General features: G+C 34.3%; 1 protein-coding gene across 1 annotated transcript; it reads left to right on the forward strand.

Moving 5' to 3' along the window:
• The first annotated feature begins 14,585 nt into the window (after positions 1 to 14,585).
• LOC141489191 (olfactory receptor OR51C1-like) lies at positions 14,586 to 25,260 on the forward strand. The gene is made up of 5 exons (XM_074189975.1): positions 14,586 to 14,763; positions 20,499 to 20,777; positions 21,729 to 21,790; positions 22,778 to 22,832; positions 24,031 to 25,260. Exon 5 carries the CDS (start codon positions 24,052 to 24,054, stop codon positions 25,015 to 25,017), a length of 966 nt encoding a protein of 321 aa, XP_074046076.1. The 5' UTR covers positions 14,586 to 14,763; positions 20,499 to 20,777; positions 21,729 to 21,790; positions 22,778 to 22,832; positions 24,031 to 24,051; the 3' UTR covers positions 25,018 to 25,260.
• Positions 25,261 to 26,152: the final 892 nt, after the last annotated feature.

Here is a 26,152-nt window from a genome sequence, read left to right on the forward strand (position 1 = left end):
AGTTGAAAATGAACATTTCAAAGTGAGCTCATGTCAGAAAACAACCAAATGTCAGATAACTTGGCTGGAGACTACTGACTTTCTGCAACCGAATCACTTTTTTTTTTATTTTTTAGGTTTTTGCAAGGCAAACAGGGTTAAGTGGCTTGCCCAAGGCCACACAGCTAGGTACTTATTAAGTGTCTGAGGTCAAATTTGAACTCAAGTACTCCTGACACTCCAGGGCTTGTGCTCTATCTACTGTACCACCTAGCCGCCCCCAACAGAATCACTTAAAAAAAACCTTTCCTTTCAAAACCCACTACCTGACTTGGATACCAGCTTGATGAGATTCCGTGATATGAATCTATCCAAGATCATGTCTGTTCTCAAGAGACCTAAGTTAGCAAAAAAGGGAGAGAAATTAAGTCTTTCAAATAATTGGTCAATCTGGTTTCAGAAAAAAAGAGTACATAGAAATTAATTCAGAGTTTTTTGTGTTCAACAACAAAAATCAAATACCCAGCATCCCCTGGATCTTAAGAAATCTATCTGCCATAGTGTTCAAAAAGTATTCAACATTTAAATGTAACTAAAACTATTATGTAATTCAAAGTGTCTCATACTACTCCAAGGAGTTTTGCTAAAAATGAAGTTGAGCATTTTGCTATATTTAAAGTTTATTTGGAAAGTAAAGTGAGCAGAAAAAGGAGAACAATGTGCATAGTAACAGCAATATTATAAAGATAATCAATTTTGAAAGACAGTAATCCTGATCATTGCAATGATCCAAAATATTTCTGGAAAAATCCAAATGAAAAATGAGTCTCCAGAGAGAGAGGACTGATAATGTTAAAATGCAGACTTTAAGCACATTTTTTCTCCTATTTTTTTTTGCCTTTGGTGAGGAAGGTGTAGGGAACAAAATTAATGTGGAAAATGCTTGACAGCAAATCATATGTACAATGGGTATCAATTCTTTGCCTTTTCAGTGGGTGAGGGTGGAGTAAATAGATAATTTGAAACTTAAAGTAATAGTAAAGGAAAATATATTAATGTAATTAGCTTTTTGAAGAACTGGATTTGTTGGAACTGGGGAAAATGGGGATAAATTGATTTAGAAGAAGAAACATCTATCAAGATTTTAAGTGAAGTGCCCAAGGTCACACACCTAGTAAGTGGCAATTGTCTGAGGCTGGATTCTAATTCCCATCCTCTTGAATCCAAGGTCAGTACTCTGTCCATTGAACTACCTAGCTGCCCAAAAACCAAATACATATAAGCAATGATAGCCTTTAATATTCTACTGACTTGGTTCATTCTGACACTGTTAAACATTTAATCATGATGTTTTATTGGATGAGGATCCTGGCTGATTGACCATTTCTGAGACAGCCAATTATAGATTAAGACTCTCATCCAGTTTCTGCTTCTAATTCGGAAGCTCACCAATTTGAATCTGATAATGAAAAGCTGCTCAGGAAATTTTCCTACCATATCTGGATCAGATGAGGAATGCCCTTTCTCATATTTGGCACTAAATTCCTGTTCTAAATTAAGTCCACCTTTAAGATCTATAGTTTACCTTTTAGTGTGTACTCCAAATAGAAATTTTGCCACTATGTTTGGCTTCCTATTGTAAATGACTCTTTTGTATTTTTTCTCATTGAATTTGTGGAAATTCTTGACTTTTTATTTCTCCATATGAATTTACTTATAATTTTTTCTAACTCATTGAAGCAGAGGTTTTTTTTTTTTTGGATTTTGATTGATTGGGTACTAAATAAGTAGTTTAATTTAGGTAGAACTGTCATTTTTATTATATTAGCTTGGCTTATCCATGAGCAGCTGATATTTGCCCAGTTTTTTAAAATCTGATTTTATTTGTGAGAGAGGTGTTTTGTAGTTGTTTTCATAGAGTTTCATAGAGTTTCTAAGTCTGCCATGGCAGGTAGACTAACAAGTATTTTATATTGTGTGAAGTTATTTTGAATGGAATTTCTCTTTCTAGTACTTGCCAGTCTAATTTGCTATTAATATATAGAAATGCTAAGGATTTATGAGGGCTTATTTTATGTCCTGTGACTTTGCTAGAGTTGTTAATTGTTTCTTGTAGTTTTTTTAGATGATTTTTTAGGATTCTCTAGGTATACCATGATATCATCTGCAAAGAGTGAGAGTTTTGTTTCTTTCTTCCCATTTCTATTTCTTTCAATTTCTTTCTCTTCTCTTATTGCTTAAGTTAACATTTCTAACACAATATTGAATAGTAGTGATGATAATGGGCATTCTTGTTTTACCCCTGTAACCATTGCGAATGCCTCTAGCTTATCCTCATTGCATATTTATTGATTGTTTCAGATCGGTACTGCTTATCATTCTAAGGAATGATCCATTTACTTCTGTGCTCCCTAGTGTTTTAGTAGAATGGGTGTTGTATTTTTTCAAAGGCTTTTTCAGCATCTATTGATAAAATCATAGGATTTCTGATAGATTTGTTACTGATATACTTAATCTAACAGTATTCCTAATATTGAACCAACCTTGCATTCTTGGCATAAATCATGCTTGGGCATAATATATTATCCTAGTGATAACTTGCCATAATCACTTTGCAAAGATTTTATTTAAGATTTTTGCATCTATATTCATCAGGGACATAGGTCTATAATTTTCTTGCTCTGTTTTAATTCTTCTTGGTTTAGGTATCAGCACCACATTAGTTTCATAGAAAGAGTTAGGCAGAGTTCCATCTTTCCCCATTTTTTCAAACAGTTTATATAGAATTGGAACCAATTGTTCCTTAAATGTTTGATAAAATCCACTTGTAAATCTGTCTGGTGCTGGAGATTTTTTCTTAGGGAGTTCAATAATGATTTGTTGAATTTCTTTTTCTGAAATAGGTAATTTAAATATTTGATTTCCTCTTCATTTAACCTGGGCAACTTTTGTTTTTTTAAAAAATATTCTTCCATTTCACTGAGGTTATCAGTTTTATTAGCATACAATTTGGGAAAAATGATTCCACATTGCTACTTTAATTTCCTCCTTATTGGTCGTGAGTTCACCTTATTCATTTATGATACTAGCAATTTGTTTTTTTCTTCCTTTTTTAAATCAAATTAACCAGAGATTTATCAATTTTATTTGTTTTTTCTTAAAACCAACACTTTAGTTTTAGTTATTAATTTTATAGTTTTCTTGCTCTTGATTTTATCAATTTCTCCTTTAATTTTTAGCATTTATAATTTGGTATTTAATTGGGGGTTTTAATTTGTTCTTTCTCTAATTTTTTTAGTTTCATGTTTAATTCATTGGTTTCCTCTTTCTCCAATTTATTCAAGTAAGCAATTAAAGATATAATATATCCCCTGGCAACTGTCTTGACTATGTCCCATAAGTTTTGGTATGTTGTGTTGTTATTACCATTATCCAGGATGAAATAGTTGATTCTTTCTATAATTTGTTTTTGATCCATTCATTCTTTAAAATGAGGCTATTTAGTTTCCAATTAATTTTAGGTTTATCTCTCTCCCTGTGCTTTTTTTGCATTATGATCTGAGAAATGTGTATTCACTATTTCTACCTTTCTGTATTTGATTCTTATGTTTTTATGTCTTAATACATGGTCAATTTTTGTGTGCCATTTACTGTGGAAAAAAATATTCTTTTCAATCCCCATTCAATTTTCTCTAAAGATCTATCATGTCTAGGTTTTCTAACATTCTATTTACCCCCTTAATTTCCTTCTTGTTTAATTTTGTGGTTATATTTATCTAAATCTGCGAGCAGAAGGTTGAGGTCTCCCACCAGTAGAATTTTGCTGCTATGTCATCCTGTAATTCATTCAGCTTCTCCTCTCAAAATCTAGATGCTATACCACTTGGTACATTCATATTTAATATTTAAATTGCTTCATTATCTATGGTACCTTTTAGGAGGATATTTCCTTCCTTATTGCTTTTTTAATGAGATCTATTTTTTCAGTTGCTTTTTCTGAGATAAGGATTGCTACTCCTGCTTTTTTTTACTTCTGCTGAAGCTAAATATATTTTGTTCCAACCTTTTACCTTTATTCTGCTCCAATTGAGTTTCTTGTAAGCAGCATATAGAAGGATTCTGGTTTTTAATCCAGTCTGCTATTGGCTTACATTTTGTGGGAGAGTTCATCCCATTCACATTCAAAGTTAAAATTACTAACTCTTTATTTCCCCCACCCCAATGCTATCTTCCCTATGTTTATATTTTTCCCCTTTTTTCACTTTATCCATATTCCCCAGCATTTTGTTTCTGAATACCACCACCTTCAGCATATTTGCCCCCTTATATCTAATTCCCTTCCCTTTTTTCCCTTTTTTTTTGCCCCTTCTCATTCCATTAGTTCCTCTTTTCCTTCTTCTCATCTTAATTCAGTGTTTTTATGTTAACTTTAGGCCTAATCTGATGAGAGTAAGATTCAAGTGTTTCTAACCTCCTCCTTTCTTCCCCTCTATTTCAATAGGTTCTTTGTACTTCTTTATGTATACTTCTTTATGCAATGTGATTCAATCTCCTCTATACTCCCATCTTTTTTTACTCTCCCCTTTTTTAAGGACATATTGTTTTTAAATCATTCTATCTGAGTCACAGAAAAGTCATGTGTGTCCATCACTTCTGGATAAGTATAATCTCTCTAAAAGAGTTACAATTCCCTAGAGTTATGAGAGTCTTTCTTCCAGGTGGACATATAACCAGATAAAGATGATTAAAAAAACTAAAGGAGTGCTTACTATAGAAAGTTACCTTACAGATAAAGATGATAACAATAAAATGTCGGAAGAAATAAGTGAAAAATTACATGGGAAGTTTCTAAAGAATCTGTGAATTGGACTCAAATCCAAAAGTTCATAAAAGAGCTTTGAAAAGAATTTAAAACCCAAAAAAGAGAAGAATAAGAAAAATGGAAAAAAGGAATGAGAGTCATATATATGAAGTCATAAGTATGAAAAATTGACCAAAGAAATTCCTTTCAAATAAAAATAACCAACTGGAATAAGAATAACTCTTCAAAAATAAAATTGATCAATTGGAAAGGGAAATAGAAAAGTTAATTGAATAAAATAAAGCCCTAAAAATTAGAATTGAATAAAAAGAAGTCAATGAATCTGTGAGAATACAAGATTCCATCAAACAAATTAAAAAGGCTGAAAAATGGAAGAAAATGTAAAGTACCTATTAGGAAAAACAAACAAACTGGAAAATAGATCCAGGAAAGATAATTTATGAATCATCAGACTACTTGAAAGCCTAGGTCAAAAAAAATAACCTGGAAAATATCTTGTAGGAAATTATCTGCAGAAACTCTCCAAATCTGCTAGAACAAGAAGACAATACAACCATTGAAAGAATTCCCAGAACTCCTGCAGAAAGGAATCCCAGGATAAAAATTTCAAGGGTCATTATGACCAAATTTCAGAATTCTAAAATAAAGGAGAAAATACTACAAGCAATAAAATGGAAAAAAATAAATACAAAAGAAATGCAATCAAACTTACACAGCACTTAAAATCCTCAACATTGAAGGACCTGAGGATGTGAAATACCATATATCAGAGGGCAAATGGCCTGGAATTCAATCAAGAATTTATTACCCTGCAAAATTCAGCATATACTGTCAGGGGGAAAGGGTAGATATTCAACCAAACAGAGGACTTCCAAAATATTCTGAGAAAAAGACCAAAACTGAACAGAGAATTCAGTTATGAAATATAAGACTCAAGATGCATAAAATGGCAAATGAAAAGTGGAAGGAAAAGCAAAATAAAACAAAATAAATGTTAGTCAAGACCATCAAATTGTACACAACCCTATAAGGGAAGTTATAACACTTGTAATTCTTGAGAATTGTATTTCTCTTAGGATACTTAAAGGGTTGAATATAATTAAAGAGATTGGGCATAGAGAATGTGGATGAGGTTGTATCTTGTCTTTCCATTGAAGAGGACCAAGATGACATCATTATGTTTGAGAAAAAGACTCTGATGAAAAACAGGGGTGTTTAGGCTTAAGTGTTTCAGTTTTCTTTGACCTGCTTTAACTATGCTTTACTCACAAAGCTTAGCACTTTCTTTGATGAGGTTGTCATAAGCTTGGGGGTCTGGAGACAATATCTTCTATAACTTACAGTCAACTGTAAAGTTCTTAAGGGAGACCTACAGAGTACTTAGAACACTTTGAGACTCCACAGTTAATTAAATTAGGGTTGTGCTTAATCCATACTTTATTTAACAATGGGTTAAGTATCCTAGGTGGGGAACTAAAGGGTGGAGTGTGGGAGAAAGTATGCTTGGGAGGAGGGGTATAAATGGTTCATGAAATGATTTGACTTTGGATGATACTATGGCTCATGAGGATTGTGTCCTTGGATAGTACTTGAAAATCGAGTAAGGTAAAAAATGATTATAATTTGATATAATTCAAGATTCTTGTGAAGTGTACTTATGAGACAGAAGAGAGGAGGATAATTAGTGACTGGAGGCAATTCTGCTTATCAAATAATCAAGCGATCAATCAATTAATCTGTGGTTGTACTTTGAGAGTACTTTGAGCTTGTCAAGTAATCAATTAATCAAACTGTGACTGTTGGTCCCTGTTTAATAGAATTTGATTGATAAATAACACCAGTGAAGAGGCACAAAGAATTATAATTTTATAGGGAAAGGAGAGAGGGTGCAAATTCTATTCAGTAGATTTGGCCCAGAGAGGGAAAAAGATAAACTTCCACTTAGGTTTTAAAAGTTATCCTACCCTATGGGGAAGGGGGTGGGGTAGAGGAAGGAAAAGGGAAAGGAAGAAGGGACTGATAAAAAAGGAAGGGGAAGGTATAAATGAAAATAAAGTGAAAGTTAAATTTTTAAAGAAAAGTTAAAGGGGAAAGAGAGTAAAACTTTGGTCAGGTGAATAAGAGGGAAATAAAGAGAAAAGTAGAAATGGGGAAAGGTAGCATGGAGGGAAATACAGAATTAGTAATCTTAACTGTGAATGTGAATGAGATGAACTGTCCCATAAAGTGGAAGGGTACAGCAGAATGGATAAAAACCAGAATACTACAATATATTGTTTACAAGAAGCTCATTTGAAGCAGGGAGATACACACAAGATAAAGTAAAAGGATGGAGCAAAATATATTATGTTTCAGCTGAAGTAAAAAAAAAATATCTGGGGCACTGATCCTGATCTTAGATAAAACAAAAGCAAAAAGCTATCTCATTAAAAAGGATAAGGAAGGAAATGCCATCTTCTTCAAAGGCACCATAGGTCATGAAGCTATATCATTATTAAACATGTATGCACCTAGTGGTATAGCATCCATATTCCTAGAGGAAAATCAGTGAATTACAAGATGACATAGACAGCAAAACTTTAAAAATGGGGGAGCTCAACCTTCCTCTCTTAGAACTAGATAAATTCACTTACAAAATAAACGAGAAATAAATTGAGAAAGTGAATAAAATCTTAGAAACTTCTGGATAAAACAATGCAGATAGAAAAGAATATATCTTTTTCTCCACAGTACATGGCACCTATATCAAAATTGCATGAACTAGAGCATAAAAATTATAATCTAATACAGAAAGGCAGAAATAATAAATGCATGCTTCTCAGATCATGATGTAATAAAAATTACATGTAATAACGAGTCTTGGAAAGATAAATAAAACATCATTGGAAATTAAAGTATTTAGCTTTGGAGAATGAATGAATCAAATAGCAAATCATAGAAATAATAATTATATCCAAGAAAATAATAGCAACAAGACATCATACCAACTTTTTTGGAATACAGGTAAGGTAGTTTTGAGGAAAATTTTTTATCTCTAATGTGAATAAAATAGAGTAGATCAATGAATTGGGTAGAAAAAGAACAAATTAAAGATCCCTAATTAAATATAAAATTAGAAATTCTGAGAATCAAGGGAGAGATTAATAGAATTGGAAAAAGAACACCATTGATCTAAAAAATAAAAATATGAGTTGGTTTTATGAAAAAGTCAATAAAATGGATAAACATTTCATTAAACCTGATTTTAAAAATAAGAAAAAAGATAATCAAGTAACTTGTATTAAAAATGAAAAGGGTGAACTAACTACCAATGAGAAAGAAATTAAAGAGATAATTTGGAAGTACTTTGCTGAAATATATGCCAATAAATTTGATACTTGAGTGAAATAGATCAATATTTAGAAAAATACAAACTGCCCAGATTAACAAGAAAGGAAATAACCCCACTTAAATAACCCCACTTCAGAAAAAGAAATTGAAGAAATCACCAATAAATTCCATAAGATAAAGTCTCCAGGTCCAGCTGGATGTTCTAGTGAATTCTATCAAACATTTAAGGAGCAATTAATTCCTATTTTTGTATTTTTTTTATTTAAGGCAATGGAGTTAAGTGACTTACCCAAGGTCACACAGCTAGGTAACTATTAAATATCTGAGGCCGGCTTTGAACTTAGTACTCCTTGACTCCAGGGCCTGTGCTATATCCACTGTGCCACTTAGCTGTCCCATTTAATTCCTATTCTAATAAACTATTTTAAAAAATAAGAGAAGAAGTTCTGCCAAATTTCTTTTATGATACCAATATGGTGCTGATCCCTGAACCAGCAAGAATCAAAAACAGAGAAAGAAACTTATAGACCAATCTTCCTAATTGAACATTGATGCAAATATCTTAAATAAAATTTTAGTGAAAAGAATACAGCAAGGTATTACTAGTATAAGAAACTATGATCAGGTAGGATTTATACCAGGTAGTCAGGGATGGTTCCGTATTAGGAAAACAATATGATTGAATATATAATTTTCAAAAGTAACAGAAATAATATGATTATCTCAATAGATGCTGAAAAAGTCTTAAAAACTCTAGGAAAGTATTAGAATAAATGGAGTTTTCCTTAAAATAATAAGTAGTATCTATCTAAAACCATCAATAAAAATTATATGTAATGGGGTTGAATTACCATCATTTCCACTAAGATAAGGGGTGAATGTCCATTATCACCATTACTATTCAATATAGTACTAGAAATGTTAGCTTTAGCAATAAAAGAAAAATAAATTGAAGGAATCAGAATTGGCAATGAGAAATCAAAGCTTTCATTCTTTTGCAGATGATATGATGGCTACTTTACGAAAACCCAAGAAAATCATCTTAAAACCTACTTGAAACAATTAAGAAATTCAACATAGTACCAGGACATAAAAAACTCATATATATCATCATCATTTCTACATATGAATAACAAAGCCCAAGACCAAGAGATTCAAAGAGAAATTCCATTTAAAGTAACAGCATTAAATACTTGGGAATCAATCTCCCAAGGCAAACTCAGAAACTTTATGAGCACAATTACAAAGCATTTCTCACCCAAATAAAGTCAGACCTAACAATTGGAAAAATGTCAATTACTCATGGTTTGGTTGAGTGAATATAATAAAAATGACAGTAAAAATAATGACAAATAAAATTGTTTATTCAGTGCCATACTCATCAAACTACCAAATAATTATTTTACTAAGTTAGAAAAAATAGTAACAAAATTCATTGGGATCAACAACAGTTCAAAAATATAAAGGGACCTAATGAAAAAAAAATGTAAAGGGAGCTGACCTAGTTCTACCAGATCAGAAACTTTACTATAAAATGGCAGTGATTAAAACTTCCTGGTACTGGTTAAGAAATAGAATAACAGATCAATGGATTAGGATAGGTTCAAAAGAAACAGTAGTAAATGACTACAGTAATCTACTGTTTGACAAACCCAAAGATATTAGCTTTGGGGATAAGAACTCACTATTTGACAAGAATTGTTGGGAAAACTGGAAAATAGTATGGCAAAAAACTTGAAATAGACCTACACCTCACCCTATACAAAATAAGATCAAAAAGGGACCAGATTTAGACATAGTGTGAGACCAAGAAATTATCTATGAGTTCTATGGAAAAAAAACAAATTTATGACCAAGCAAGAAACAGAGTACATTATAAATCGTGAAATGAATAATTTTGACTGTAGTAAATTAAAAAATTTTTACACTAACAAAATCAATTCTCCCAAAATTAGTAGGAAAGCTGAAAGGTGGGAAACAGTCTTCACAACTAGTAGTTCTGACAAAGGTTTCATTTCTATAATATATAATTGCATGAAATTTATAAGGTTACAGATCATTCCCCCAACTGATAAATTGCCAAAGAATGTAGTAATAGACAGTTTTCAAGTGAAGAAATTGAAGCTATATATAATAATGTGAAAACAATTTCCAAATCATTATTGTTTAGAGAAATTCAAATTAAAATAACTATGAGGTGTCACCTCACACCTATCAGATTGGCTAAGATGAGATAAAGGAAAATGATCAATGCTGGAGAGGTTATGGAAGGGTTGGAGCATTAATGGATTGCTGGTGGAGTTGTGAACTGATCCAACCATTTTGGAGGGTAATATAAAACTATGACCAAAGAGCAATGAAATTGATCCTATCCTTTGACCCAGCAATGCCAATTCTAGGCCTATATCCAGAAGAAATTATAAAAAATGGGGAAAATCCCACACATTCCAAAATATTCATAGCAGCTCTTTTTGTAGTGACAAAGAATTAGAAACTGAGGGGATGCCCATCAATTGGGGAATGGTTGAACAAGTTATGGTATATGAATATTATGAATAGTATTGTTCTATAAGAAATCATAAATGATTGACCTCTAGAGATGCATGGAATGAATAACAGGAACTGATGCTGAGTGAAAAGAGCTGAACCAAGAGAACATTTTATACAATAACAACAACATTGTGTGTTGACCAACCTTGATAGATGCAGCTCCTCTCAGCAGTTTATGGAGCTAGGATAACCCGATTAGATCTGCTATGAATAATGCTATCCCCATCCAGAGGAAGAAAAATAAAACAAAATAAAACAAAAGAAGCTTCAGAATCTGATGAACCCTACATTCACTTTTTAAAAAACTTTTCATTTCTTTCCCTTAATCCTAATTTCTCATACCAAAAATGACTAATCTCTAAACATGTTTAACACAAATGGGTATTTACAATAATAACATCTGGGGCACCTGGGTGGTGCAGTGGATAGAGTACCAACCCTAGAGTCTGTAGAACCTGAGTTCAAATGTGACCACACACAATAATTGCCTAGTTGTGTGATCTTGGGCAAGTCAGTTAACCCCGTTGCCTTATAAATAAATGAATGAATGAATGAATAAAACTTCACTGTTTGCTTCTGAGGGGAGGTGGGTAGCAAGGGAGGGTGAAAAGAAATTTTGTAACTTAACAATATATATATGCATAAGGATAAATGTTGAAGAACTTTCATAACATGTATTTGGAAAAATAAAATATCAATAAAAAAGTCTGGCCTATAAAAGGGGAGAGGCTGAGGTGGATGCATTCATTCTGCAGAGCATGGTAGACTGTTTGAAAGGGACCTGGGACTGCTAGCACAGCTAGTATAGAGTATAATGCTTGGGTCAATTAGATCTCATTGTTCCCCTGTATGAAGTTAAAGGGACTCTTGCTACTATCCACTGATGAAAGGTAAGTTTGCTTTGAGGCATCTGGGATGGCCAAGACAACTTAATAGTTTGGCTGTCCAGAAGACCCACTGGGAAAAGACATATTGCTAGGCAACAAGCCTCAGATGCCTGAGGACAAGAAGGCCTGAGGTGGAATAGGTACTTTCAAGGCAGGTGACTACTCCGGACATAGCATGCATTTCAGTTCCCTTTTCAGTTAATCTGTCCTTCCCAACCAACCATGCCAATCCCATGCTCCAGCACACTGGCACCACTTTCTCTGGGGACCTGAAAGTCATCCTCTATTCCTTCTGGCTCCAGTTTCACAGGCAGAAGAATGAAATGATGCTCAACAAGCAAGGCCTGGCCATGTTCCCCATCCTAATTTGCAAAGTCCAAGGCATGGATTCCATGGCCTACTTTTAGGTGTTTGTAGAAATCCTACCCATTGATCACCACCTCTGGCATTAACAGAAGGACAAATGGCCACAGTACCAACAGGAAAACAACCCTCTTCCAGGGAGCTGGTTCTATATCCACCCAACTCACCCAACGCAAGGGCCCAGTGGATGCAGAAAGAGATATCATTTAAGAAATTCAAACTAACTAACAAAAAGATACCTTTCAGGAATGCTACCAAGGTCATCTTACTAAAGTCTTTCCATAAATACCAGCCCAGGCTTGACATTGAAGAATTTACAGACAGAGAACATGGGACACTGCCTGCCTCCTCCTCCCTTCACCACATCTTCACCTTCCCAGAAACAGTTTATTACAGTGACTACATATCACAATGCTGAAATTGTACACCTAAAAATGAACTACAATCCCTTTGCTAGTCTTTAGAAAAAAAGTATCCCATTCCAGAGAGACCTATCTGAAAAATTCAGAATCTGATGATTCAATACTTCAAAGAGGAGATGTTTGTCTCCCAAGGATTCCAGTGGTCATGACTCCCCTGTAACTTTCACAGAATCCCTCAGGGAATTCCTTTTCTAAGAAGGAGCCATGGGGTGGCTAGGTGGTGTAGTAGATAAAGCACTGGCCCTGGAGTCAGGAGTACCTGGGTTCAAATCCCATCTCAGACACTTAATAATTACCTAGCTGTGTGGCCTTGGGCAAGCCACTTAACCCCGTTTGCCTTGCAAAAATCTAAAAAAAAAAGAAGCCAGGCACTTGAACATCTGATACACTCACAAAGACATACAATAATCCAAATAGAAACACACAAAGACATTCATAATTTTTACATGAGAAAATGTGCTTTCAGACTATCAGTGGATGATATGAGGCATATTGAGTAGTGCAGACCAAAAAAGATGGACTTGAGAATTGATGGGCAAATCCAAGCTCAATCCATCTTGTTTCAATGCTTTCTGACCCCAAGAAGATGATTTATCATATGGAAAATTCCTAAACAGGGGTTTAGAAATCCAATTTTTTTCTTGATTTTCATGTCTCTCTGTTGAGGAAATGAGCTCCACAATGCCTTTAGGCTTCGTCACATATGATAGACTTTTTCTTCATTGCAAAACATCTGCACAAAGAAGTTCCATATCAACCAATCAAGTCAAAGGATATCTGAGGCTCAGAACTGCTTCAAATATAAGTAAACTCTAGTCCAATTTGGAGGTGCTGTGGTGACCAAAAAACACAGAAGTGGTCTGCATCAGTTCAGGGAAAATCTCCAGCAGAAGCTGCAACTCAGAATCTTTCTCAGGACATTCTAAACATCCTCATCCTGTGGTCCATACTCACATCTTGGACAATGGGCAAGTGATCTGGACTATTAGGAAAAAACTGCCTGGAACATTTTAGGACACAAGATCATTGCAATAGGATTCAGGCAACCAAGCAGCTACAGGAAACACTTGATCTCCTTTGTGCTCTCATTTTGAATCAGGTTTTCAACTTAAAGGTGGCTGGTCCTGAGCTTCCTGCCCAAGTCACAAATATATCATTCTGACTCTCTGACTCTATCTCTCACTTTTTGTCTCTGTCTCTCTCTTTCTCTGCCTCTCTCTGCTTCTCTCTCTCTCTCTCTCTCTCTCTCTCTCTCTCTCTCCATCCCTCTCTATCCCTCATATTCTGCTTCATTATTTCCTTCTGCTCCTGCTCCTCCTCCTATTTCTCCTTCTTCATCTTCTATTAGGACAACAATTGATGACTATTATTGTTTTATCTTTTTATTCCTCCTCCTCCTCCTTTTATTCTACTTCTCTGCCTTCCACTCCCAGTCTAAGCCTAAGAAATTCACTTCAACTGCAGTCTAAATGTATGATACAAACACTAATACTCACCCTAACAGCTACAAAAATACTGATCATAAACCTTCCAATGTAACCCTAATCTTCTGACTCTTAAGTCTAGAAAGTTTCACCACCCAATTAAAATTTGCCCTCAGCATGTTGACTGAACTTTATACCTACATAACTTCAAGCCTATCTCTAGAGGGAAAAGACTGAGGGCACAGGTCTAAGACTAGTAATAGGAGTGTCCTCATTTGATTAGCCACAATGACCATTTTCCATGTGATCCCAGAACCAGTTGTTTCCTAGGCAGCCACTGACAACATGGCAGCAATCCCATTCAAGGCTAGCTGAGGACAAAAAGATCTCACTTAAGTCTTAACAGACTTGTGAGGTACCTGGCTCTCATGAATCCCCATTCTTAGGATTAGACACTGAGGCTCACCCACAGCCATGAAGGACCTCATGCTGGATGGCCAATCATGACTTGCTTACACCAAGACCACTTCTCTGGCCATTTGGCCACCTAGTTGATATTAGTGACATACAAATCAATGGTTAGCATTCCACCTAGTTGGATCCATTTTTTCTTTTTTTCATTATTTAGAAATAAAGTTCTTTATGGAGAAATGTGAAGAAATGGCAGTTTTTCATCAGTATCAACAGAACTTCATCGAACTGTGATACAAATGCATAATGGGAAGGGGGAAGGGGGAGGGGGAGGGGTGGAATGGAATACTGTTCGAATTGCAGTGGGATGGGTTAATTGCCAAGACTGGAGGTACATCCCAGGTGGACACCAGGCACCAAAGAAAATGATCTTGATCTTCTTCCAGTATCTGAAGATATCAGCTTCTGTGTTTCTTCCAAGGTTGAATCAAGTCTGCACCCTAAAGAGTCAAGGGTTTGACTAAAGAACCATCTCTTGAGGCAACTGACTGTCACCAAGAAGCCAAAAGGATCAGGTGAGGACAACAAAGAGAATGGAGAACTGATTTGGGTAAAGTGGGGACCTAGGCAGGAGGTTGTAGTGGGGAAAGCAGGGAAGGCAAGAATGTGGGAATCTGGGATGGGCCAGGTTAAATATGAACTCAGACCCAGAGGTAGTGCACTTGGAGCCAATCCCTGGGGCCATGCCCACTTCAGGGCTCCATATGTCACCCTCTCTTCTGAAGGTCACATTCATTCTGAGTCCTGAATCTAAGCACAGAGGAGCCAAGCTGTGCTGAGTCCAGTCGAACTGAACCGAACAGTTGAGTAGTCTGGCAGAGCCTAGCCAAGCAGAGCACAGCAGAGCAGAGATGTGTAGTAAGGATCAGATCAACTCCAAGAACAAGAAGCAAGAGCAGCAGGAGCTGCAGCTACAGGGGAAGAAAAGCAGGAAGGGGAGGACAAGGAAGAAACCTCTTAACCTCCATTGCCTTACAAAAGAAAACAAAAAAATAGTATTTTAAAAAGAATGCAGTCAAGAACATTTCACCATACCTTATGACCTGTGTTCAAATTTTCTTGAATAATCATGTATATTGTGCTTTTAAATTCCATGATTATAACATATGATGTAAACTGATTGAAAAGGGAGTTTTATGGATCAATCAAAATGCATTATTAAACACGTATTATGTGTCAGTTTACTGTGCTAAGCATGGGATCACTGAGCAGCTCCTAAGCATTTGTACTTGACAATGGAAGCATTTCCTTTCTTTTATCCATTACTTCTTCCTTAACACATAGCATGGACAAACAGTCAAAATTTGCTTGTATTTAAATCATTGGACTAGATGACCTCTAAAATTAATTCCAAATCAAAGATTCCCTGAAATCTGAGATATAGCCAATAAGTCAACAAATATTTATGATATGTCTATCATATGATAGAAAGGGGAAGTTCAAAAGTGGAACAGTTCTTGCAATGAGTTTCCAATCTATTTGAGGAGACAAATATACAAAGATGCATATATATATATATATATATATATATCTATATATACATATAATTTAAATATAAGTCTATATTTTGGAGATGGCACTAGTAGTTGTAGGAATCAGTGAGGACCTTAAGCAGAAAACTGTACCTGAACTGAACTAACAAAATAACATTGGGAATTTATAGTGCTAAAGAAGGAGGGTATTATAAGCATAAGAAGACAACTTTTTCAAAATATTAGAAATAGAGCATGGGACATCATGTGTGAGAAGCAGCAAAAGGATCAGTTTCATTTGAATGAAAAGTGCATTAAGAGGAATAATGTATAAAAAGGAAAAGGTAAATTAGCAGTTGATTGTAAAGGGCTTTAAATATTAGGATTTATATATGATCCTAGATTTAAGCAGGTATCACTAATGATTTTTTTTAGTAGAAATAAAATAGTATTGTACTTTATCAAAATCTCTAACCATGTGAAGGATGATTTGGGAGGGGGGAGAACTTCAGGCAGAGAGAATATATATGACACCAGAGAGGGTATGAGAGCCTGAAGTGGGGTGATGAGTGTGTGAGTAGTGAAAAGGGTGGATCTGTGAAAGATGGAAGTAAATTCATGGAAGTAAAATTAGCAAAAATAGGTAACCTATTGTATATATTTTGTAAGTGAGAGGATTGCTCAGGATTTGTATATGTTTCACTATAATTTGATGATATTTTCCACAAAAATGAGGAGGTTCAAACAAGGACTGCATTTAGTTTGAGAAGTTTTATGTTGGAGTTTGTGATGCCTTTCTGACATCCAGTTAGAATGTTTTGATGTGAGCCTGGAGCTTAGGGGAGAGAATATGGCTCAGTTTGGATACTTTGGAGTCATCTATGCAGAGATGATATGAAGAGATATGGAAACTGATGAGGTCACCAAGAGACATTATGAGTGAGCTTAGTCTAGAGTCTTGATCAAGAGAGAGGACAACTAATTATTTTACAGTTCAAATTGGCCATCTTGAAGTTAACCATTTTACTTGTAATTAAATGCATATTCATAGGAAAATATGATTTGAAATAAAATTCTGAGTCCAAGAAAGATGTTTTGCTTTTACATATTTAGGCCATATTACATATGTTGCTTCATAATCTCACTAATAATAACAATGAAAACACTAATATAAACAAGTCATAAGTCTATATTTAAAAACTGACCACATTTTGGGAAGGCCACCTGTGGCACAATAGATAGTTATGAACTTGGAGTTTAGAAGAGCTAAATTCAAATTCTGTTTTAGATAGTTAATTTTGTGATTTGGGGAAATTCACTTAACTTTTCTAATGTTCAGTTACTTCACATATAGCAGTGAACGAATAATGACATGTGCCTCTCAGGCTTGTTGTAAGAATCAAATGAGTTAAAATATGTGAAATATTTTTCAAACGTTAAAGAACTATAAAGATGCTTGATATTATTTTATTCTGTTTCAGATAGTATTTTAAATATTGGGTAGCTATTCCTGATCAGAATATTTCTGTAATACTATGTCCAGCTCTGAATGTATTTTAGGAAAGGTTTAATAGTCAAAAAATGTTCAGAAAATGGCTACATAGTTTATTAAGTACCTTAAGTCAAAGATATATAGGGATGGATTGAAGGACTTGAGAATATTAGTGGAGAAAAGACCAATGAAACATGACATGGTCTTTGTATTTGAAAACACAGAAGATAATTAAGTAAGAAAATGTGGTATAATAGATATAATTCTGGATTTGGTGCTAGAAGACTAGCTTCAGACTTTGGCTGTACACTGGATAAACTCTGTGAACTTAGGAGATTTCACCTTTCATCTTTACATTAGTTGGCAATAGGAAATATATTATGCGGTCTCTTCTAACTTCAAGGAATGATTAAACATGCCTGCTTAGCCACAGAAAGTATAAAATAGAAATTATAACTGGAATAGACAAGTGATGAATTTAAATACAATATGAAGAAAAATAAATCTCTAACGACTGTGTTTGAAAAGTGAAATGGGAGCTAGTGCTCTCTTCTCTTCCTTCAATGGAGCTTCTTCAAGCAAAGACTGAATGATATTAGTTAAGAATTTAGGAGTGACAGTCCTTATTTTGATGTGGCGTTGAACTGGAAGGTTAGTGAGATTTCATCCAATTTTGGGATTCTAGGATTCTGCCAGAATTTCTGCTCTCTATTCTCTGTACTACCAAAATACATCTCACAGTGGGGATGCTTTCATATTCATAGATACAGGAGTGAAGAAGTACTAAAGCAAATTGTTCTCAAATTATGCAACCGATCTTCCAGGATGTGTGTGTTTCACCTTTAATAGAAGCTCATCTTCTTTGAAGTTGTTCATTTCAATATTCTGGCAATGCCAGAAGTAGTTTCAAATTGTCATCTCTCATGTAGTAACTGCCCCAAACCTCCTAATTTCTTGGCATCTCTGCTTTCCATAATTACTTGATTTTGTTAGAAATAAACTTTTTTTCAACCCAATAAAAACAAGAGAAAATGAACACAATGTTTTCCTCGATAAATTGAAGAAATGAGCAAAAAAGTCTAAACACTCATGTATTTATGTAAAGAAGTTAGTCTTTAAATAACATAGTTTGTCCCTGAAGTTCCTTCACAATTCTCAACAATCATACTTATACCAGGATTTCAGAAACTAAGTTCCGCTTATCCATTAGCACCATTAGCAAGATTTCATTTTTAAAAACTTTTGGAAAGTAATACTATTTTATGAAATAATTTGTTCCCACTTAACATTCATTTTTGAAAAATTGTCTCCATTGAAAACAAGGCAGTAAGCAATCTATACTTGTTATATATGCACAATCATGTTATTCATATTTCCATCTTAGTTTTGCTGTGTAATAGGCAAAAGAAAAGGGTAAAACTAGGACAAAGAAAAAAACAAAAACAAAAATGTGAAAATAGTTTGCTTTAATTTGTTTTCTGACTCCATAGTTTTTTAAATGGTTGTGGATGGTATTTTCAATCAGAAGTGAAAACACTATTAAAAGCATTTTAAAAAGAAATTAGTAGATTTATTACTTTATTTTTATTACTATTCATTTGAGGTTAAGCATTAGAAAGTGAACTGCTCAAAAAAGGCACTTTTTTGTTGCTTTGTATCTCCAGTGATTATCACAGTGACAGGCATGGACTAAGAACATAATATATTCTGATTAATTGCCTGGGTGATAAGGTGATAGAAAGATATGAAATCTCCCTGCCCTTAAAAAAATAGATTCTTCCAAAAAATAGATCGGTTGACTCAGTGAATAGTGTGCTTCTCCTTCGTAGAAAGTCATTAACATAAAACCAAACAAAGTCACATTTGGAAGGGACCTCATATACTACTCTAATGCAGTCTATGATCACAAAAGGAATTCCCTCTAGCACATGGGTGGCAAAATGCTTGTCCAGCCCCGACTAAAGGTGTCCAGAATAAGTAGCATGTCCTTTTTTAAGGTAAGTCATTTCACTTTCACATACTTCTTTTAGAAAGATTTTTACCACCCCCATTCCTAATACACCAGTCTAAATCTGGCTTTTTGCGATATGTACCTATTGCCTTAGTTTCTGCTCTCTATGCCAAAACCCATCTTCTCTTCATATTATTTGAGAATCTGAGAAAATAGTTATCATGCCATCCTTAGGCTCTTTTCATAACAAACATATTCATACTACTCCAATACATGCCCATAAAATATTACCTTCAGGAATCGACTTCACTCAGCACAGTTTTGTTTACTTATATCTTTCTTAAATTATAGGATTCCACTAATGAATACAGCTTTTTGTTTTTCCAAAGGGGATTCTACTTTACAAATAAGTTGAACTGGATGTCCTCTTCCACTCTAGGACTGTGGAAGCCGACATGTAAAGGGTATAAGATTTATTTCCTATTCAGACTAATAAGTGCTCACTAGAAACTGTCCTAGCAATAGTATAAACATTTAAGGGGTATTGAGCTTAATTATGGCTCTCTTAGCAGTAGTATGATATTCCCAGAATCCTCAGGATTGGATGTTTTTGCTTAGTGCCACCTCTTTTGAAGACTGAGTCATTTTACTGATTTTCTTTAAACTCTAGTCTTTCCTACCCCATCATGACTTCAGTTGGAGTTTGGACTAAATGGTCAATGAGATCTCTTCCAACTGAAATTCTTTAAATCTGTGTTAATTTCTTTTTCTGTTCAAAATAACTGTCCATACTGACCCCCACCCCCCAGCTGAACTCTCAAAGTTCAAGAAGCAGCATGTCTCTCCTGGTTCTAGATTTCTCTAAAACTAACATTTCTCCTTGTTTTCTTTTCTTCTTATATGCCCAGATGTTCATCTTTATAAGATCACTATTCCTTCTAACAGTGATTCTACACTCCAAATATTACATGTATAGATGTTAACTACTCAAATTTCAACTCTCTAGAACATATCTATATACATATATATCAGGAATGTAGAAACAAAGACTTCTGCACTATTAAAGGAAACGTCCAAAAAGTTCCCACATGAAAGTTTTCATATTTCATTCACAGGAAAACACTTTTGCTCATAACTTTCTTTTTTTTTACTTTACACAATTTAATGAGCTTGTATTTTTGGAAAAGCCTTAGTTTGAGCATGTTTTTGGACATTTGGATGCTCTTGTATTGCCTTATCATATTCCTTAGTCAATTAGCAACCAACACCATTTGTACTGATTACTCTGAAAAGGCTTTGTTGCTCACTGGAATATTTTTAATATCTTTTCCCTAGGACATATTGCTGAGACTATCATGACTCAAGGGATATGCTATCAAGAGACATCCATTGATAACTGGGAAGACTGTTCTCCATAAAGTGCTATCTGAAAACCAAACCCAAATTTTTTTCCCTCCTACTCAATAATCTGATACCTTTCTCCAGATGTTCCTTTGACCAGGACTTTGGTGAGCAGAGGTTTGTGGGAATCTCACTTGCCTCAGAATAAAGTTTCTCCCATTGGGAATCAATTTCGATTTGTGAAAGAAAGCTTTTTCTTCATGAAGAAGTCAGGTAAGTATTAGACTTAGCGCCTTAGGGGAGCAGAGTAGGTTTGGCCCTAAATTTTTAGAAAGACTGTAGTTGGAAACTACAGAGATGCCTTCCCCATATTCTGTGGCTGACTGCTAGAAAAACAGGTATTCGTGAAACGTCTAATGCATGGTATATAGACTGTCATATAAGTAGACTTTTCACCTTCTCTGAGCAGCATAACTAATATCCACATTCCATTGTTGGCATAGTATCTGTAACACAGTATTTCTATACCTCAATTTACTTTTTCCTCCATCTCAGATAGGCTAGGAGAATTTTTCCAACTTCCAATCCATTTTTGTCCAATAATTCTTTGATGTAGGTAATTTAATTGAGATTGTGTCAATTTAATTGAGGCTTTAAGCCTCAAAATTACCTGTCCCAAATGCCACAATACTCATGTGTTTGAAGGATTTCAATAAATCCTGACTCTTCATTTAGAAAGCTGGTATCTTCTACTCTGATATACTATGTCTATATTCTCTTTCCTTTTTATGGGGAGAGGGGGGATTTTCTTGTATTCTCTATTGTTCCTTCCAAAGTGCTTGAAACATAGCAGGCATTTAATACATTCTTTGTGGTTAACATCTTGTCTATAACAAATCAAATAAGATTCATCCCTATTTTTTGATCTGGGGGAGAGATTTCTTCTTCTATTAGAGCAGGATTACAAGGACTTCTGATGAATTCCTACATCTCCAAAATTGATGGGGTCAGCAGTGGGGAAACAAGACTTTTGTGAGATCAAGCAGTGGGTATTTTGACTTAAAGTGTTCAGGCTACCAAAAGATGGGGAAGTAAATCCCTTTACTTGACTTACTTTAATCTGAGAATGACCCCTTATAGGTATTCAATAAGCCAGGAATTCCATGCACCTCAATTTAATTGAACTTTTTATTTTTCTTTGATGTGCCACAAATCACCTTGCAGAATTTACTTAAAGTCTGAAAATTTGGACTTTTCAGCAAGATGAAGAACTTGAACTGCACATGGTAAGATAATATTAAGCTACCCTTTAGATCTTCCAGTATATCCTTCTAAAATATACTTCCTCCCTTCCTTCCTTTCTTTTTTCCACATCTCCCTGTCTTTTACAGGGAAGATACAAAGAAGCATATTTAACTTTTAAAAAATAATTATAAAATATTATTGATATACTGGGTTGTCATATATATATATATATATGTATGTATGTATAGACTTTATTTCCTTTATATTAACCCATATCATAAACATCATCCTTTTAAAATTTTCTTTTTTAACTTTATTTTTTTACTATTCTCATTAATGGGTTATCAGTCATTTCTCATGATTATCAAGGAACCTCCTTGTATCAAATGTCACACATGCTTTCTTTTAATTTTCTGCTTTTGAACTTTTTAAAATTTGAAGAAGATAACCAATTAAATTTTATGTACAATAAAAATAAATCTTCTTTGAACAAGGTATTGTATTGATCTTTATTAATGAAGTTTAAGAGCCACAATGCAGCTTTTTGTGCTGTTGTGGTTGTTGATATTTGCTTTTTTGACCCAAGAGTTTGTGTTTTCTATTTTCTTCTACTTGTGCTCAGGATACTTTAAATTTTGAGATGTGATATCTGAATGAGATAAATGTTGCTTCACTGAAGTAAGCTTAGAATCTAAATGGTGAAAAAAATATAGAGATCATTTTTTATTAAATTTCCAATCTAGAATCAAGATATATTATTATAATAACTATTATTTTTTATTATTTTATTGGAATATCAGCTACTGAACTATAGCTATAACTTCCTGGAAGTCAAGAAGTTCCTGTCAAACATATCATGATTATGTTCTTCCTTAACATTAGCTGAAAATAATTCAGGTATTTTGTCATTTGTTCAGAATCAGTTATTTTTTCTAGATCTATATGTCATACTTTTGTCTTATGATAAACTTTCAGAATTTGTGAAGACTAATTTTATGACTTCTCAATTTTGTAATTCCTTACCCTAGGTTGCACAATCTCCTCCCTTGGAAACCATCAAGTGTGATGTTGCTCCTTTTAAAAGTATGTTTACCAAAAACAGACACAATGATTAATTGAATTAACATAAAGAACAATAACAGAGAAGCAGCATGGTATAGCGTATAAAGTTCTTTAAACCATGATTTTCTATTTGAAATTTTATTTTATTTTTCTAATTACATGTTATGGTAGTTGTATCAGCATTCATCCATTCGCAAATTTATGAGTTACACATTTTTTTCTACCACTTTCCCTTCCCTCCTCTCTGCCCTTGGTGAAAAACTTGTAAAAGTTGTTCATGTACATTTTTGTTTAAGATATTTATGTATTAGTCTTTTTCTATTAGAGAAATTAGAACTAAGAGAAAAGAAAGAAAACCATGAAATAGAAAGGCAAAACATGAGAGGAGTTTTTAAAAGGTGAAAATAGTACACATTCTGATTCCTTGATTTTTTTTCTCTTTCTTCACTCAGCATCAGTTCATGTAATTCTTTCCTTGCTTCTCTAAAATCTGACCACTCATGATTTCTTATAGACCCACAGTACTCCCCACTATTCATATACCCTAACTTGTTTAAGCATTCTCCAAATGATGGGCGTCCTCTAAATTTTCCATTCTTTGCCACTACCAAAAGAGTTGCTATACATATGTTTGAATATGTGAGACATTTCTCATTTTTTATGATGAAATCATAACTTTAGATTAAAAAATGACAAATATATTTTTGGCATTCTTTATAAAAATACCAATAGTATTTGAGAGAGTCATCATAAGAAACATAAAATGTAATGATAGAAGGCCTCTTTGATGATTTCTCATGTTATTTCTGATACTTCCATATGGAGTCAAGCTAGAATAAATCTTTTTCTTTGTTTGAAAACTCTTAAAATATTTGGAAAGAGCTTGCTTGATTCACCTCCTTTAATATTTTACTTCTCTCTTAAAATTCCCTTAATTTTTTTACCCTTGCTGCATATGACCTTATTTCCTCAATACTGAAAATTCATTTCAATTTTCTGGATCTTTCTTAAAGATCACCACTACTAACACTATTACATCCTTTATATAAGATGGTTAAATAATCTTCATTGACTTGCTTTCTACACCTTTTCTCTTTAATTTAATTGTCATGAAATAATTTATAAGAAGTCAGAAATGATGATTTTGTAATATTCTTGTGATCATCAGGATTTTGCCTTCACTATTCCTATATTCAAATGATTCTCCTTACTATTACAGGTTGAGAGCTTTTCCATTTGAATGATGCCTCCACAACTCATCATGTCACTTTTGCCAAATACCACGTACGTATCCCTGACATTTCTGCTAGCAGGCATTCCAGGTCTGGAAGATGCCCACATCTGGTTCTCTATTCCCTTTTGCTTTCTCTATGCCATTGCTATCTCTGGGAATAGCATGATCCTATTCATCATAATCACTAATCAAAGCCTTCATGAGCCCATGTACTATTTACTTTCCATGCTATCAGCTACTGACATGTGCCTGTCCCTCTCTACTATGCCCACTACTCTGGGTGTCCTCTGTCTTAATATTCGAGAGATTGGTTGGAATTCTTGCATTAGCCAAATGTTCTTCATTCATTTCCTTACTGCTGTTGAGTCTTCAGTGCTCTTGACCATGGCCTTTGACCGCTATATTGCTATCTGTAACCCACTCAGGTATGCCACTATCCTCACTCCAACCAGAATCTTTCAGATAGGACTGATAATAGTGGGAAGAGTATCTTTGTTCCTTATTCCCCTCCTTGTACTTCTTAAGCGCCTGACATTCTGTAGGAATAACTTTCTTTCTCATTCCTACTGCTATCACCCTGATATAATCAAATGTTCCTGCTCCAACATCAGGATCAACAGCATCTATGGGCTCTTTGCAGTTCTTTCCACATATGGTTTGGATGCTCCTTTAATTGCTCTCTCCTATGCTCTCATCATTCATGCCGTGCTCAACATTGCCTCCCCAGAGGAGCGATATAAGACTTTTAGCACTTGCATTTCCCATATTGGTGCAGTGGCTATCTTCTACATTCCTCTTCTTGGATTGTCTGTTGTTCATAGATGGGAAAAGAAAGCACCCCCATTTGTTCACACCATGATGTCCAATGCTTTTCTCCTTCTACCACCTGTACTAAACCCAATAATCTATAGTGTAAAAACCAAACAGATCCGTAGGGCCATCATTAAGGTTTTTCTGAAAAAAGGCTACTGAATTTGAAACAGAGTTCATATTAAAAAAAGGACTAATGTTAGGTATCTTGGGCAGGTCTTCTGCAACTGAATCAAATTTAGGAAATCTCTCCTTCCAAAACCCACTATCCAATTTAGTTCCCAGACTTATGGGCAATGATATAGAATCATTACATTTGTCTAAAATCACTTCTTCTCTCCAGAGGTTTATGTGGAAAAGAGACCATGGTTAGCAGAAAATGGATAAATAAATAAAGCATGGATCTGACTAGCAACCTAAGTCTTTCAAGCATTTGGTCAATTTGGTTCCATAAAAGGAAATGAGCGAATTTAGTGATGGGTGATTCATTCAAAAAAGCATGAATGTTATAAACATAAGTTTAGAGTCTGTTATGTGCAACAATTAAAAAAGAGAAATTCCTACCATTCCCAGAGGAGTGGTTATGGACTTTAAGAAATCTATTCCCCTTGGTTCCTAGAGGATTTTCAACATGCTAGTGTAACTAAGGATGTTAAATGATTCAAAGTATCTCATATACCTTGAAAGAGTGTGCTAAAAATGAAGTTGAGCAATGTCCTAAATTGAAAGTTTATTTGGAAATTGAGGAGAGCAGAAACAGAAGAACAATGTAACAGCAATGTTGTAATGATAACAAATTGTGAAAGGCAATAATTCTGATCAATACAATGAACCACCACATTTCCCTAAGATTCCTGGTGATAAATGAATCTCATTTCAAGTAGAGAACTGATGGACCTAGAATGCAGATTTAAGAATTTGTTTTCCTCTTTATTTTTCTTGCCCCTCCACTCCTCCTTGGGATGTGGATAATTTGGAAAAAAAAGATTGGAGTGGCATCATGTGTATCATGGGTATCATATTTCTTGCCTTCTCAGCAGGTATGAGGAGGTGAAATGAGGGAGATAATTTGAAACAATAGAAAATAAAAGAAAATAATAACCTAAAGAATATTAATGCAATTACCTTTTTTGAAGAGCTAGGTATGGTGGAGTTGTGGAGAATTACGATAAAATCATTTAGAAGGGACACTTTTTGAAGATTTTGAATAGGTCCCCAATGACAGTGGAAAAGCTAGAACTCTGAGAATTTCAGGAAAGCACAGAAGAGAAAGAAGATAGAAATTGATTTGATTAGA

The sequence above is a fragment of the Macrotis lagotis genome, chromosome 1 (genome assembly GCF_037893015.1).
Source record: "Macrotis lagotis isolate mMagLag1 chromosome 1, bilby.v1.9.chrom.fasta, whole genome shotgun sequence".
Taxonomy (NCBI): domain Eukaryota; kingdom Metazoa; phylum Chordata; class Mammalia; order Peramelemorphia; family Peramelidae; genus Macrotis; species Macrotis lagotis.

Coding starts and splice junctions, on each gene's coding strand:
- LOC141489191 (XM_074189975.1), top strand. CDS start 24,052: ATGATGCCTCCACAACTCATCATGTCACTTTTGCCAAATACCACGTAC.